This window comes from Berghia stephanieae, chromosome 13 (assembly GCF_034508935.2).
Source record: "Berghia stephanieae isolate SIO BIC M18660-M18661 chromosome 13, UCSD_Bste_1.3, whole genome shotgun sequence".
NCBI classification, from domain to species: domain Eukaryota; kingdom Metazoa; phylum Mollusca; class Gastropoda; order Nudibranchia; family Aeolidiidae; genus Berghia; species Berghia stephanieae.
The window spans coordinates 11,726,990-11,741,691 of record NC_088372.1 but is presented as its reverse complement, the minus strand read 5'-3'; the positions used below and the strand labels follow the sequence as shown (position 1 = coordinate 11,741,691).

Sequence of the window (14,702 nt, the reverse complement as noted above, 5' to 3'; positions counted from 1 at the left end):
CTTAACAACACCTTCCACTCATCTCTGATTCTCATTCAGTGTTTTATTCATCATGTTTTGTTGACAAAACGGAAAACCTGATAAAATCAGGACTGTCCCCATTTATCAATCTGTAGGAAAAGGGACAAAAATGAATTGGTCTATTTTTTTTAAAAATGGGAATACCCCTCGCATGTCCCAGAATTATGATTTTTTTAACCAGCGAATTAACAAAGGAACAGACAAATCGAGAGTATTTAATGTTTAAAAAAAAAAGAAATTTAAAACTTGAGCTTTTATTTAGTGCAATATCCACTCAACATGCTCGAAGCACTTTACAAGGGGTCCCTAGTCAACAGCAACATTTAACATTTATTTCGGCACTTGGCGTCTGTTAGGCAATATTACAATTTTTTTCGGACAGACAATGTTGTTAACGACCAGGTACTCATTTTACACCTTAGTACGGTGAGAGAATGTGAGTATAGAGCATTCTCCAAGGACTCAACTATGTGCTGAGCAAGACTCGAACCCAGGACTTTCCGATCTGAAAGTGAGTTGTCATACCACTAGACCACATAGCCGCATATAATCTTTAATGTTTAGCAGTCTTAATTTAGATGACATTTTATAGTAGTCCATCTATACTGTTATTTTGGGTCATGAAGGTAGCATTTGCTTTGGTTTCCCGTTTTATCTCTTTGAAAAATATTGGCCGCTGTGAGGATGTATTTAATAATCTTTTTTTTTCTTTTTCTTTTCTTCAAATCACCAAAATTTTCTTATTATTCACTTCAGGTATCGGCCGATAGTACCAGGATTGATCCTATAACATGTCAACCAATCGCAGTGTAGAGAACAATGTATTCAACCAAGCAACCAGCAGCTGTCCTAGGAGAGGCTCGGACTCCTCTCCAACGTAAAGCCAGGCCTAGGAAAAGAAACTTCCAGAAACTCATACAAAAAGGCATCCAGAAGTGGTAGTCGTGCCAACCTAAGGGCGTCTCATCCAATCGGAAAGATTTTGCATTATTTTTATATATATCAGGTAAGAGATAGAAAGATGTTGCATTTGTTTAACTGGGCAGCCAACTGTATGCCATAACAGTATATTTGTAGGGTTTTAAAAAAAAATCTTTGTAAGATTGTTTTCTTTTTCTCTCAGATTGTAATTGTACATTTTTTTTTTTTAAACACGAGAATCAAATTTTGATTTTTATGTAAAAGCATTGATTTTATCTTGTCTCTCATAAGGTTTCTTGACATTCTCTATGCATCCTATAATTTCATATTCTTTCTAACAATTTTTGTTTGGTAGGTTTAAGTGGTATGTTTGCATTGTTTCTTAATTATTTTCAGGTTCTGCCTAAGCTTTTGAAATTTTGTGTTATACGAATGAGACCTTTCCAAAAAAATTAAACTATGGCAGGGAGTCAGAGAGGGGGTCCCAATAGCTCAGTTGGTAGAGCACTTGCTTCACATGCAAAGGGATCAAACTTGATCCCTGGTGCAGTCGAGATTTTTTCTGACACCCCCCTGTCCAGCAGCAGTGAATGAGTAGATGAGTCTGTTAGATTTGGTGGAAAGTACTTTGCAATAGAATAGAGTCCTATCCAAAGGATAGGAAGCAATTGCTATTGTCTGTTTCATGCTATAGAAACCGGGATAAACTCTGGCTCTATGGGGGCCCCGCTTTATCGAAGACCAAATAAACAGTGTAACAATGAGAGCTACCAACACTCAGTCATCAATTGATATAGGATGGTTGTTTTGTGTAATGTAATGTAATGAATGCAAATGATACCTTCAACTCACAGTACATTAAAAAGAAACAGGTGTCGAAGCTGCACATGCCTGAGTGGACAAAAGTTGACACAGTCATGATTCTGCAGCTGTCATAATTTGTCCGTATGAATATTGAATGAATGGTTAAAAGTTTGTGTATTCATATCAGTATGTTTTTTTTTTTGGAGGGGGGAGGGGTTCTCTCCCTCTCTCCTCTATCTTTCCCTCTCTCCTCTCTATATTTCCCTCTCTCCTCTTTCTCTCTCTCTCTCTCTCTCTCTCTCTCACTCTCTCTCTCTCTCTCTCTCTCTCTCTCTCTCTCTCTCTCTCTCATTCTTTTGTTTTTTTTCTTCTTCTTTTTCACCAATACCTTCATATGAAAGATTTGTTGACACCTGTCTGTATTTGGAGCCATATCTGTATCTTCGACAGTTTTTTTCTTTTCATGTTAATTGTGTTACCAGTGGATTTATCGTATGGTTTATAATAATAGAGAAACAATAATGACCCAGCTGTTTGTTTGTTACTTTAGGTCTCTTCCAACACAATTGAGGTTATATGAGAGACCGCTGAAACAAAAAAAACAAGCAATCTAACAAAAATAGTACAAATGTAAATCAAAATCATAACCTAAAGATATCATAAGCTAAATTATAAATAACCAAGAACAAACAGGCAGAAGATTTACAGAAAAAAAATATCCCCTTTCAAAAATACAATCACAAACCAAAGAAGCAGGATAGGCTAGTAAAGAGAAGAAGAAACGACATCACTATCGGATCTTACACCCATGCGAACATCATAGGTATATGATTCAAGGGTGATGCTCCCATCCAACCACCCGCTGACCCAGCTGTGAAAAATTGTAAAACTAATGTTTTCATTTCTAACATGGGTTTTTAATTAAAGTAAATTTCTTTATTTTTGTCTGTGTTTGTGGTTTGATCGAAAATTGGTTTATTAGTAACAAGATCCAACAAATGTTCTAGGACCGCCGACGGTTAAAAAATGGTTACCCATAAAATTTCGGTTATTTCCGCGATAAAAAAACGCATTATGTCATGCTCTTTACAAGGGTCTAATAAACTATTTTTGCGAGGAAAATCATCAAATCTGACATATTTTAGAAGGAGAATAGATAAACTTTTCAGTTATATCATTTTTATCCCTGTAACTTAAATATAAATATAAATGGCTTCAATTAGAGATTTTCAGGCCCGTTACACAGAAATGGACCAGATTGGGATACCTATTATTACTTTTCATCAATCCTACACATACTCATTAATAGTAATTAATCGACTCTATTTTACTAGGCTATTTTACAATGATGGTCATTAAAATTTTCCACTTTTTTTTTTTTTTTTTTTTCAACAGAAACATTCAAAATGTTGAAGCGAAAATTTGAAGAGACAGAGGACTGTGGAGACGCGGAATGTTCATCAACAACTACAGCATTAGCAACAGCAACTGCAACGACAACATCCACAGCATCGGTAACCTTGACCCCAACCAGGAATGGAGGCCAAGGGGAAATTGGTGGAGAGCAGCAAGCTGAAAGCGATGATAGCAGCAGTAGCAACTGTAGTGCAGGGAGTACTGATGCTTTGGCTGTCAATGGTGGTGAGTATTTTTTATTTAAATTTAAATGAGCTTTTATATAGCACAATATCCACTGAACATGCTCAAAGCGCTTTACAATTACAAGGGGTCCTTGGCCAACAGCAACACATGTAGGATGGGACATGAGGCCTGTTAGGCGATATTACAATTTTTTGGGGACAGACACAACGCTGTTGACGGCCAGGTACTCATTTTACACTTGAGTACAGTGAGAGAATGTGAGTAAAGGGTCTTTTCCAAGGTTGCCTTGGTTAGTTAGTCTGCTTTCAAAGGAACGTCAATGAAACTGAATTTGATAGAAAAGCAAAAGAAAAAAAGGAATTAAAATAAAAAAAAATAGGAAAAAAAGAAAAGAAAGGAAAATAGATGATAAACGAAGCAATGAAAACGTCTTGAAATTTTTCAATAGATTAATTTTCACTGTCTTTTTCTAATTCTCAGTAACCAAACAGCAGCAGAGGCAGCAATCCCATGAGCCTCCAGTCAAACGTCTCAAGAAAAAGGTCAATTTCAAAGGGGTTAGAGTGTTTTACTTCCCAAGACGACAAGGATTCACATGTGTCCCCAGTGAAGGAGGATCCACTTTAGGTAGCCTTGACCATTCTTCTGTCCAACATTTAAAAAAAAAAAAAAGAAAAAAAAAGATTTACTTTATTCATCCTCAAAGGGGATATTGTTTGTCTTTTGGGTCTATTCTGAGGGAAGTACTGGAATAACCCAAGCTTTCCAGTTTCACTGGAAAAAAAATCCGGTCTGGAGCAAAAAAATTCTGTGATATGTGCAACTTCCGTCGAATTCCGGTGAGGTTTAAATTCCAAGGATACCCCCGCTTGGTCCAGTCACTATACAACCACCACCATCACATCATCTTCATTACCACTACTACTACTACAACCACCACCACCACATCATCATCATCATCATCACCACTGCTACTACTACAACCACAACCACCATCACCACCACATCATCATCATCATCACTATTACTACAACTATCACTACCACTACAACTACCACCACATCATCATTACCACTACAGCTACACCGTCACCACCACATCATCATCACTATCACTACTACTACAACCACCATCACCACCACATCATCATCACCACTATTACTACAACCATCACTACCACTACAACTACCACCACATCATCATCACTACAACTGCAACCACCACATCATCATTACCGCTACAGCTACAACCGTCACCACCACATCATCATCACTATCACTACTACTACAACCACCACACACACACATACACACACATTACAACCACCACCACCACACCTTCATCACGACCACTACTACTACAATCATCACCACCAAAACATCACTGCCACTACTACTTCAACCACCACCACCACATCATTATCATTATCACTACTACTACATCCACCACCACCACATCATATCATCACTACCACTACTACTACAACCACCACCACCACATCATCATTACTACAACTGCAACCACCACATCATCATTACCGCTACAGCTACAACCGTCACCACCACATCATCATTACCGCTACAGCTACAACCGTCACCACCCTATCACTACTACAACCACCACCACTATCACTACCACTCTCTCTTTCTCTCTCTCTGTCTCTCTCTCTCTCTGTCTCTCTCTCTCTCTGTCTCTCTCTCTCTCTCTCTCTCTCTCTCTCTCTCTCTCTCTCTCAAACACACACACACACACATACACACACATTACAACCACCACCACCACACCTTCATCACGACCACTACTACTACAATCATCACCACCAAAACATCACTGCCACTACTAGAACCACCAATATTGTAAGCATTGACTTTTTTTTCAAAATCTCTGTAACTTTGTAAATTGTTAATATTGCTGATAACAGGTATATATGTATGCTTAATTTTCAATTTGGTTTCTTACATTTCAAAGTCTTTTCCATTTTAGCCTTTTGGATGAATTTGAATGGTTCTGAAGGTAGATCAGTGGTAAAAGCAAGATCATTGACAATGTATTATAATAGCGCTTTAGGATTTGATAATAATAATAATAATAATAATAATAATAATAATAATAACATCAATAATAATAATAATAATATAATAATAATAATAATAATAATAATAATAATAATAATAATAATAACATTAATAATAATAATAACATTAATAATAATAATAATAATAATAATAATAATAATAATAATAATAATAATAATAATAATAATAATAATAATAATAATAATAATAATAACAATAATAGTAATAATAATAATAATAATAATAATAATAATAATAATAATAATAATAATAATAATGATAATAATAATAAAAATAATAATAATAATAATGATAATAATAATAACAATAATAATAATAATAATAAAAATAATAATAATAATAATAGAGCGCACAGTATCCTCAACAACAAGGCTCTTAGCGCTTAATGACTGAAAGCAGTTTTTATTTCTTTATCTTTCCTTTTCAGGTATGACAGAAAAGCATACTTATCATCGTGACTTCTCCATCTCCGATTACACCAAGGAACAAAAGCGTATCCACCGAGCTCTTCTGGCTGAGCAGAGGAGGCAAGGAAAATTATACCCATCACCGCTTCTCGGCAATGCATCCTCCAGTATGAATGAAAGCAACGATGACATCTCATCAGGCAGTGAGAGTGACAGCGAATACGACGACTATTTCTTCCTACAACCATTACCCATCAGGCAACGGAGAGTCATGCTTAGAACATCGGGGGTGAAAAAAATAGACAATGAAGAAAAAGACGAGTGTCGAGATATCCGCGTTTCTCGGAACGTCTGTGGCTGTGATTGTAAAATATTTTGTGACCCCGAGACATGTACTTGTAGTTTGTCAGGAATTCAGTGCCAGGTTGATAGGTTATCTTTTCCTTGTGGGTGTACGAAAGACGGATGTGCAAACCCATCCGGCCGAATAGAATTTAATCCAATCCGTGTAAGAACTCATTTTATTCATACTTTGATGAGGTTAGAATTGGAGAGGAAAGACATGGAGAGTCAAGAGATGGTAGGGGGATTGCTGGGAGGTCCTAGTTCTATGTCATCGGCATCATCATCACCATCGATTATGAATTCATCGTGTTCATCGTTGGAGTCGAATAATATCGTGGATGTGGTTGGAGATGGGAGTGATGGTGGTGGTTGTGAAGAGGAAGAGGAAATGATGAATATTAGTGGTCGTGTGAGTTTTGGGAGTGGGGGAGACAGTGTTGGGATAAAACAAACTGGAGTTGAGGTTTTATCTAATGTTAATGCTAATGATAGAGATTTCAAACTAGAGGACACTTTGAAAGGAGAGGGGAGTGGTGATAAGCAAATAGAAGAATCATTGGTATCAGTCGTTGATGGTAGTGGTGGTGGTAGTAGTGAAAGCAGCTGTACAAGTGATCAAGCTGGTGGGAGTGGCAGTGGAATAGTGGTTGTTAAAAATGATGGAGGTCTGAAATCTCTCAAAAGCAATCTGAAGACGAAGAAAGAGGAAGCTATAGATCTGTTCATGTTTAACAGTAATGAAAAGGGAAGTTGCCGTGATTGCCAGAATACGGACATGTGCAATGTGATGATGCATGATGTTAAATTCTCTATGGTTACGCAACAGCAACGACAACAGCAATGTCAACAGGAACAACAACAGCAAGTTTTGAATCAGTTCAACAATGGTGTCGTTATTCAGCCCAACGTGCATCTTCATTCAATGGCAGCTGCAGCTGCTTCACCGGGCCTGTCCTTGTTTCAAACTTTGCCACCACCAACTCCTCAGCAACAACACCATCAAGTTACACTTCAACAGCAACAGCAGCAGCAACAACACCTCCACCACCATCACCAACAGCAACAACATCCCCATCACCATATGATGTTGTTTAACGATGGTGGAGATGAAGATGTTTCATCCTACCACGCTGATAACTCCAACTCTCTCTATTTTGACAACGATGACAGTAGCTCATTTCCTGATGTTACAACTATTGTTGACTCCTCAACAACAACGGCCAATTTAAATCTAAACAATAACGGTCTGAACAATTCATTTTCTTTACTTTCAAACACTACTAAAACCAACGGTTCCATCTCGTCTCTTAATTTTCATGGTAACAACAACAATGCTAATGGTGCCATGGTAATGTTTAACTCTAGTATTGACAGTGCAAATCCTAATACAGCCACTGGAAATGCTATCGCCACTACTTCTGTTATGGAAAATTGCAGTGACTACAATAACATCAGCAGCATGGCTTGTGGTGGTGGAAGTAATAGTGGCATTCCATCCACAGTCAGGCCTCAGATATCTCTTCTTAATGGAAGTGTTCATCTTAATACCAGCAACCAGTTCATGATGCGACACCATATGCTGGAGATACCGTCGAGTTTGCAAGGCTTTGGTGCAATGGGAGGAACTAACAGATCCATATTGTCATCGTCATCAACTTCATCGTCTCCATCCTCATGCAATATTGCAGATGTTGGTGCTGTGCCAACTCTTCCCTCTCTATCGTTACCATCCCAAGACAGTACGTCACATCATCATCAACAAGCCAATAACTCCTTCCATCACCATGATGAAATCAACGGCTCTATTGTAGACACCGGCTCCAAACCAGATTCTGAAATTGTCTCATCCTCTTCATCTCCCCCTCACAAAGTTGCAAGGATATCATCGTCGTCTTGTGATTCTGGATCGTTAGGTGAAAACGTATCATCCTGCATGAAAGCATTTGACGACAAGAGCAACAAGTCTACTATCGGTCAGACAATGGACATTGTATCAGATGACACCATAACCGTCAACAACCACCACCACCACCACCTCCATCATCACCAGCATCTCCAACATCCTCTTCATCAGCAGCCATTGTTGAACATGGCTCAAACCAATCAAAATGAAACGCAACCCCATTTGTTTCCATCCCTGCTCTCAAACACTGCTATGACTGGCCTCTCCATGGATTTCTCTGAACCTTCGGACTCTTACCTCAGCAGTCAGTTTCACCCTCACCTCGTCTCATCATCCACCTCAGGAATAGGCGGAGGGAAATGTGATGGCAACAGCAATTCTAATGCTAGAGCTATTGGGACATCAACTTCTTCCTCATCAGTCCCAGAGTTCGAACCTTTGAAAGCCTCAGAAGAAGATCATGTTGGTGACGGTAGTGGCAGTCAACTAAATATACCCTCCTATCCACCCTCTCTCACAGACTGTCTCTCGAGCTATGACCTTATTACTGCCAACAACAACCCTAGCAATCATCATCATCATGAGTCATCATCTGCCAAAACCAATACCACTGCCTCCGCTATTGCCACAGCCCCTAATCTTGGCGAGATGGATTGCTCCTTAACAAAATTGAACACAAATAGTGTCACCGCCACTACCACCACCACCGACACTGAAAGAACTTTATCAATGCCACTGCCATCAACAGTATCCGCCGCAGCAACTTCACAATCGATTGCACCATTATTAGATCCGCCAGACAAAAACAGCAATAGCTGCAGCAATGTTCTCACCCTTAATTCAAGCCCTGCTACGGCTTCTACCACCTACGCCACCATGACAACCATCACTCGAGATGAGCTAGCTACCCATTGCCCTGGAATATCCTCGCATATGGAGAGACGAAATGCCTGCACCACCACCACCACCAACAACAGCAATGGGGAAGCCGTAGTCAAGGATATACCATCGGTGTCTATAGTGCCGACACCACCTCCATCGTATACAGATTTCCCCTTTGAAAACGCCAACCTTATTACAAGTGTGCTGATGCCTAATGATGTTAGGAATTCAAATGGTAAGAATCTATTTCTTTGTCATCACCACCACCACCATCATGATCATCATCATCATTGTCAAATATCCCTCTTTTTATCTTCACAACTACTGTCATTGACAAAAGCACTATTGCATTTTTTATATTGTGCAATATCCACTAAACATGCTCAAAGCGCTTTAGAAGGGGTCCCCAGTCAACAGCAACATTTAACATATAAGGCGAGATTACAAATTTTTTCTTACAGAGACAAAAGCTGTTATTGACCAGGTACTCATTTTACACTTGAGTACAGTGAAAGAAAGTAAGTAAAGAGCCTTTTCCAGGAATAGTATGCGCCTGGGTGGGATCTTTCTGTGTGCTTTTAATAAATCCAGATCTTTTTCACGGTCTCATTTCTGTATTTTGACTGATGCTGAAATGACCTAAATGAGTTGCATGCTTCGTAAAACAAACAAATATTTTTGGAGGATAAAGATACCTTTTACATCAGTGATGATACTTTTCCGCGGATCCGCGGAAATCCGCGGTTTTCTTTCCTTTCCTCGGTTTTCCTCTTCAGATCCTCGATCCGCTGATATTTCCTTCATTTCCTCCTTTTACTTTTTTTTTTATATAATAAATCTTTAAAAAATACCTCCTTTTTTTAAAAAAAAAATATATATATAAAAAATTTCCTCCTTTTACTGGACTCCGGGCGTTTTAAAATTTAACGATCCAGCTGCGGGGCTTCATCGCCACTGCGCCACTGCGGAAGTGTTCATCGACCATGTTTATTCGTTCGATGTGGTAAGCTAAGTATCGAAGCATCCTGCCTACTTTCCTGTGGTGCAAGAATGTTCTAGGTGAGTTTTCCGTTTTTCCGAGACTTTTCCTCCTTTTTGACTTTTTGTGAGTATCATCACTGTTACATATGCAATAGTTTTGTTCATTCCATTCAAGTGTTTTATGTATTGTTTTTGTACAATTTTTGAAAATAATAGATCTGGCAATCCCTAGATTTAGCTTGAAAACATTTTGTATTTTGACAAGGGACAAGTCGCAATATAAAAGAAACAAAACCCAAAAAACTATGTACAGGCAGTCATTTATTATACTATAAATGGAGATTACGTTAACCAAGACAAATATTTTTTGAGCCATCAACGGTCAAAGCTGGTCCAGTAATTTAAAATTGGTTGGGGAAAGCAAAAATCACAGTAATTTTTATTTTTCAAGGTTGCGGATTTTCCGTATGGTTATGGAATCCAGTGTGTTTTTTTTTTTAAAATCCATATATTTCCCAATCACTTGACAAACGGATAAAAGTAAGTACGTAATATCTTTTTACTGGAGTTCAATGTTTCAGTTTGAATTCCACAAGTGTGTTTGTATAAAAGGTCAGTAATTTTTGTCCTCCTGAACCGACAACTTTGTTTTTTTTTTTTAGACAATTGATTCCCTCTGTAATATGTAGTGCGGCTATGTGGTCTTGTAGTATGACACTCGCTTTCGGATCGGAAGGTCCTGGGTTTGAGCCTCACTCGCTCGGTGCATAGTTGAGTCCTTGGAAAAGGCTCTTTACTCATATTCTCTCACTGCACTCAGGTGTAAAACGAGTACCTGGCCGTTAACAGCGTTGTCTCTGTCCGAAAAAATTATAAGATCACCTTACAGGCATCATGTCTTCTCCTAAATGTTAAATGTTGCTGTTGGACAGGTACCCCTTGTAAAGTGCTTTTAGCACGTTTAGTGGATATTGCGCTGTATAAAAGCTCAATTAAAAAACCCCCCAAAAAAAAACAACCAATTTTCTAACTTTGATCCATTATTTGATTCTTCCCCATCACTTTCACCGATACTATTGTCCCTATCTACAGATGTACAACCCACCGCTGACTGCCAGACGAAAAGCCAAGGAGAAGAAAATACACAACTACCATCATCCAGCATTGACTGTACAACCACAAGTCTGAGTAGCAGTCACCAATCTCATGACGACTCAACAGACCTGGACACACAGTCCCAGAAATCTCAGACAGCTCAAAAAACATCCCTCGACGACGATACTGGTAACAATAGTCAACATTCAGATAGCGTTGATAATGATAATGCCCAAACGAATCAACAAAGCAGTGGAAATGGTGATTCAAGTGGTTCTCTAATTCTGTCCATTCCTGCGAGTAAACATGACGGGGAGAGAGATGATGACGTCAATCGGATGATTACCAATGATTGGGATAGCAATGCAACTAAGGGTGACAATAGCCCTGGTAAATCAAACTTAGGTGCTTTGGCTGAGTTGGAAGATGAGGATCGTGAACCAAAGGAAGACAATGTGCTCAGTTTGAATGGTTGTGTTCAAGAGGAAGATGGAATGGTGAAGTCTGGTGTTCAAGTCACATTGTCAGAGAACAAGTTGGCGCCGTTTATGGTCTTGAACGGACACAATGGCAGTAGTCCCCCTTACCTAGAAGATTGTAATGGGGATAACAAAATGGATTTGACATCTTCCACCAGCACCACCTCCTCCTCCTCCTCCTCATCATCATCATCATCATCAGCTGTACCTTCAACATTAGTTGTGCCATTGTCTTGTACTTCATCATCTTCATCCTCCTCTTCTTCAATCTTGCCATTACAGACATCGTCATCATCTTCTTCTTCTTCAGCTTCATCATTATCATCATCCTCGTCTTCGTCTTCATCTCCCAATGAAGATCGACTAGGCCAAGATATGGAGGATCTGGTCTCTAAAACTCTGACGGAGGTTGTCTCAGCATGAGAGATGCCTCATTGAAGACTTTTATTATTATTATTATTATTATTATTATTATTATTATTATTATTATTATTATTATTATTATTATTATTAATAATAATAATAATAATAATAATAATAATAATAATAATAATAATAATAATAATAATAATAATAATAATAATAATAATACAATAGATTTTAAAACCGTACATAGATTCTTGGTTGTTTCAAGGCATGGAAACTTACTATGAGAGTTATTGTTATATATTGATTCCATTATCTCTATAAAAATATAAATCTGGTCATTGAGGTAAGGGAAGGTATTTATTAACTCTGTGGAGTTTGACATGAATGAAAATTGGAATAAATTTTGTTTTGATTGCTTGCCCTCGATTACTGATGACTCGTATAATATGTGAATAGGAGAAATGTAAAGAATTATTAGAAACCCGGAGGTATTGACATTTCCAATGGCAAAAGGATGTTCTTTGAAATGTATTCAATTATTTTTGTCTACAGAATCGGAATCAATCAATGATCCTTCAATTATATCGGATGAATTTACCACAGTATAATATAATACTTTGTTAGACTTTATTCGATGCTCTTTGAATTGTAAGAGAAACAAAACTTACTTTATCACATTTGTTCAGTGTTACTCTGGACACAATGAATTCTGATATACCAAATGCAGGGAAAGTTTCTTCTGTTTTATTTAAAATTATTAATACATTTCAGCGATGAAACCTTGTATTCAACGAAAGCTCAGGTTCAACTTAATCCAAATACTGTCTCAATGACTTTGGTTGTATCTGGTTTACACTGGAGTATAGTAAGATGTTTTTAGATTTTGACCAATTCAAATTGATGATGAGTAGAAGCATCCATTTTTTTTTCATTTTCTAACATTTAGCCTTAAAATCAATTTCTAAGACATTTGACATTTGATGCGTAATAGACTGGTGAAAACAGAGTTTTTTAAAGCAGTGATTGATTATGAAACCAAAGTGTGATGTCAAAAAATTTTGGTTCCAATCTCAGTGGAAGTGTAAAATCATTGTTCCGGAGGACTGGATGCATTCCTTGTGTAATTGATCTTCCAGTTTCAGAGTGATGGCATCTTATTTTCTAGTCTTATGCTGGGTGTCCATAAAGATCATCCATCCTCGCTCTTTTACGCCCTGTAATCCTAAGAATCTGCCAATACATCTTGCTACTAAAATAGTTGTGCCACCCACCTTATGATTCAATATGTAACCTATCCATTATCAGTCCTCCAAAGGACTGGTTACATACACACTTCCAAGGATTTTGGAAGAATAGAAGGTGTGAGGCCACGACTTCTCTACCCTATTGATAATAAAGAAATGGACTTAGTTGTAAGTTATTTTTAATGGATTATTATTGTTCACTTACAAGTTAACCTCACCAAGGGTGTTTTGTTGTTATGATGTCAGCGTTTTGTGTTATAGCCTAGCATGTCATCCAAAATAATATGGATTAATTTGATTTGAATATTGGCATTGACATTTATTGCAGAAACCGTTTATTTATTAGTGGGGAAATTCAAGGAAAATTGGTGTTTGTGGTTAGGATGAAATTTTTGTTGCTTCTATCCTACATATTGTTAGTTAAACTCATACATTTGAGAAACGAGTATTGTTGGGAGCGGTCCCTCTTGCTGTGTTTTCTAACCCCTTATAATGTGTGTTCTCCTTTTCCACGTGGAGAATTATTGTTCAATGTTGATGGTACAGGTTTTACTTTGACATCATTAAGATTAACCTGAATGACACATTTACTCTTTGAATTGAAATACATGGTTTGAATTGAAACACATGTATGCACGTCAACTTGTGCATATTCTGGTGTGTTTTTTAATATTTTTTATCATTCTTAAAAAAAGATAAATAATTTTTTTTTGTTTAATGAGACTGAAAAGTTCCAGGGAGGACTAACAAAAGGCAATTAGAAGAGTTGAGCTGGGATAGTCAGGATTTATGGTTGTTTTAGAAGAGTTGAGCTGGGATAGTCAGGATTTATGGTTGTTTTAGAAGAGTTGAGCTGGGATAGTCAGGATTTATGGTTGTTTTAGAAGAGTTGAGCTGGGATAGTCAGGATTTATGGTTGTTTTAGAAGAGTTGAGCTGGGATAGTCAGGATTTATGGTTGTTTTAGAAGAGTTGAGCTGGGATAGTCAGCATTTATGTTTTTTATCCGTGTTCTCTCATGGGTTCTCTCAGTTTAACCAATATTTATCTTTATCTATATAATTATTTAATTTATGATAATACAGAACATCAAGTAATGGATTGGCATATTTTGATTCAATAGTTAAGGTACTTTTATTTTTTAAAAATTGATTTATTTCGTGTCTCGTCTCCAGTTGAGTTGAGACCTAGAACTAGAATGAAAAGAAAATTTATTTTTTTTCTTTCTTTCTTTCTTTTTTTTTTTTTTTAACAAATAAGAGAAGTTTATTTAAATACACTTTCAAGCTTGTTATCATTTCTTCAATCCTGCACCATTATCAATGATAACGATGATTAGTAAAATAAAAAAAAAACCCTATCTATTCGAGGTTTTATTTTTATAAGAATAAACTTGTCAAAGAGTAAAAAAATATATTATTTTATATGATGATCAATAAATGACTGTACAGCTTGTGTTACAATGGACTGTGGAGATAATGAGATTTGAATCCAACTAGACCTCTGTTTTAAAGAGGAATGTATAAAAGTAGTCAATATAAAAGGAGATAATTA

The 14,702-nt window shown here is 37.2% G+C and overlaps 1 protein-coding gene across 1 annotated transcript in view; it reads left to right on the top strand.

The window, feature by feature from the left end:
- LOC144959200 (uncharacterized) overlaps positions 1-11,959 on the top strand; it is a 42,287-nt gene extending 30,328 nt beyond the window's left edge. Inside the window, exons 2-6 of the mRNA XM_078891743.1 lie at positions 778-1,027; positions 3,142-3,387; positions 3,829-3,975; positions 5,872-9,216; positions 11,055-11,959. Of these exons, the coding sequence (XP_078747869.1) occupies positions 3,153-3,387; positions 3,829-3,975; positions 5,872-9,216; positions 11,055-11,959 (4,632 nt within the window). The 5' untranslated portion in view covers positions 778-1,027; positions 3,142-3,152. The remainder of the gene's footprint in view (positions 1-777; positions 1,028-3,141; positions 3,388-3,828; positions 3,976-5,871; positions 9,217-11,054) is intronic.
- The last annotated feature ends 2,743 nt before the right edge of the window (positions 11,960-14,702 follow it).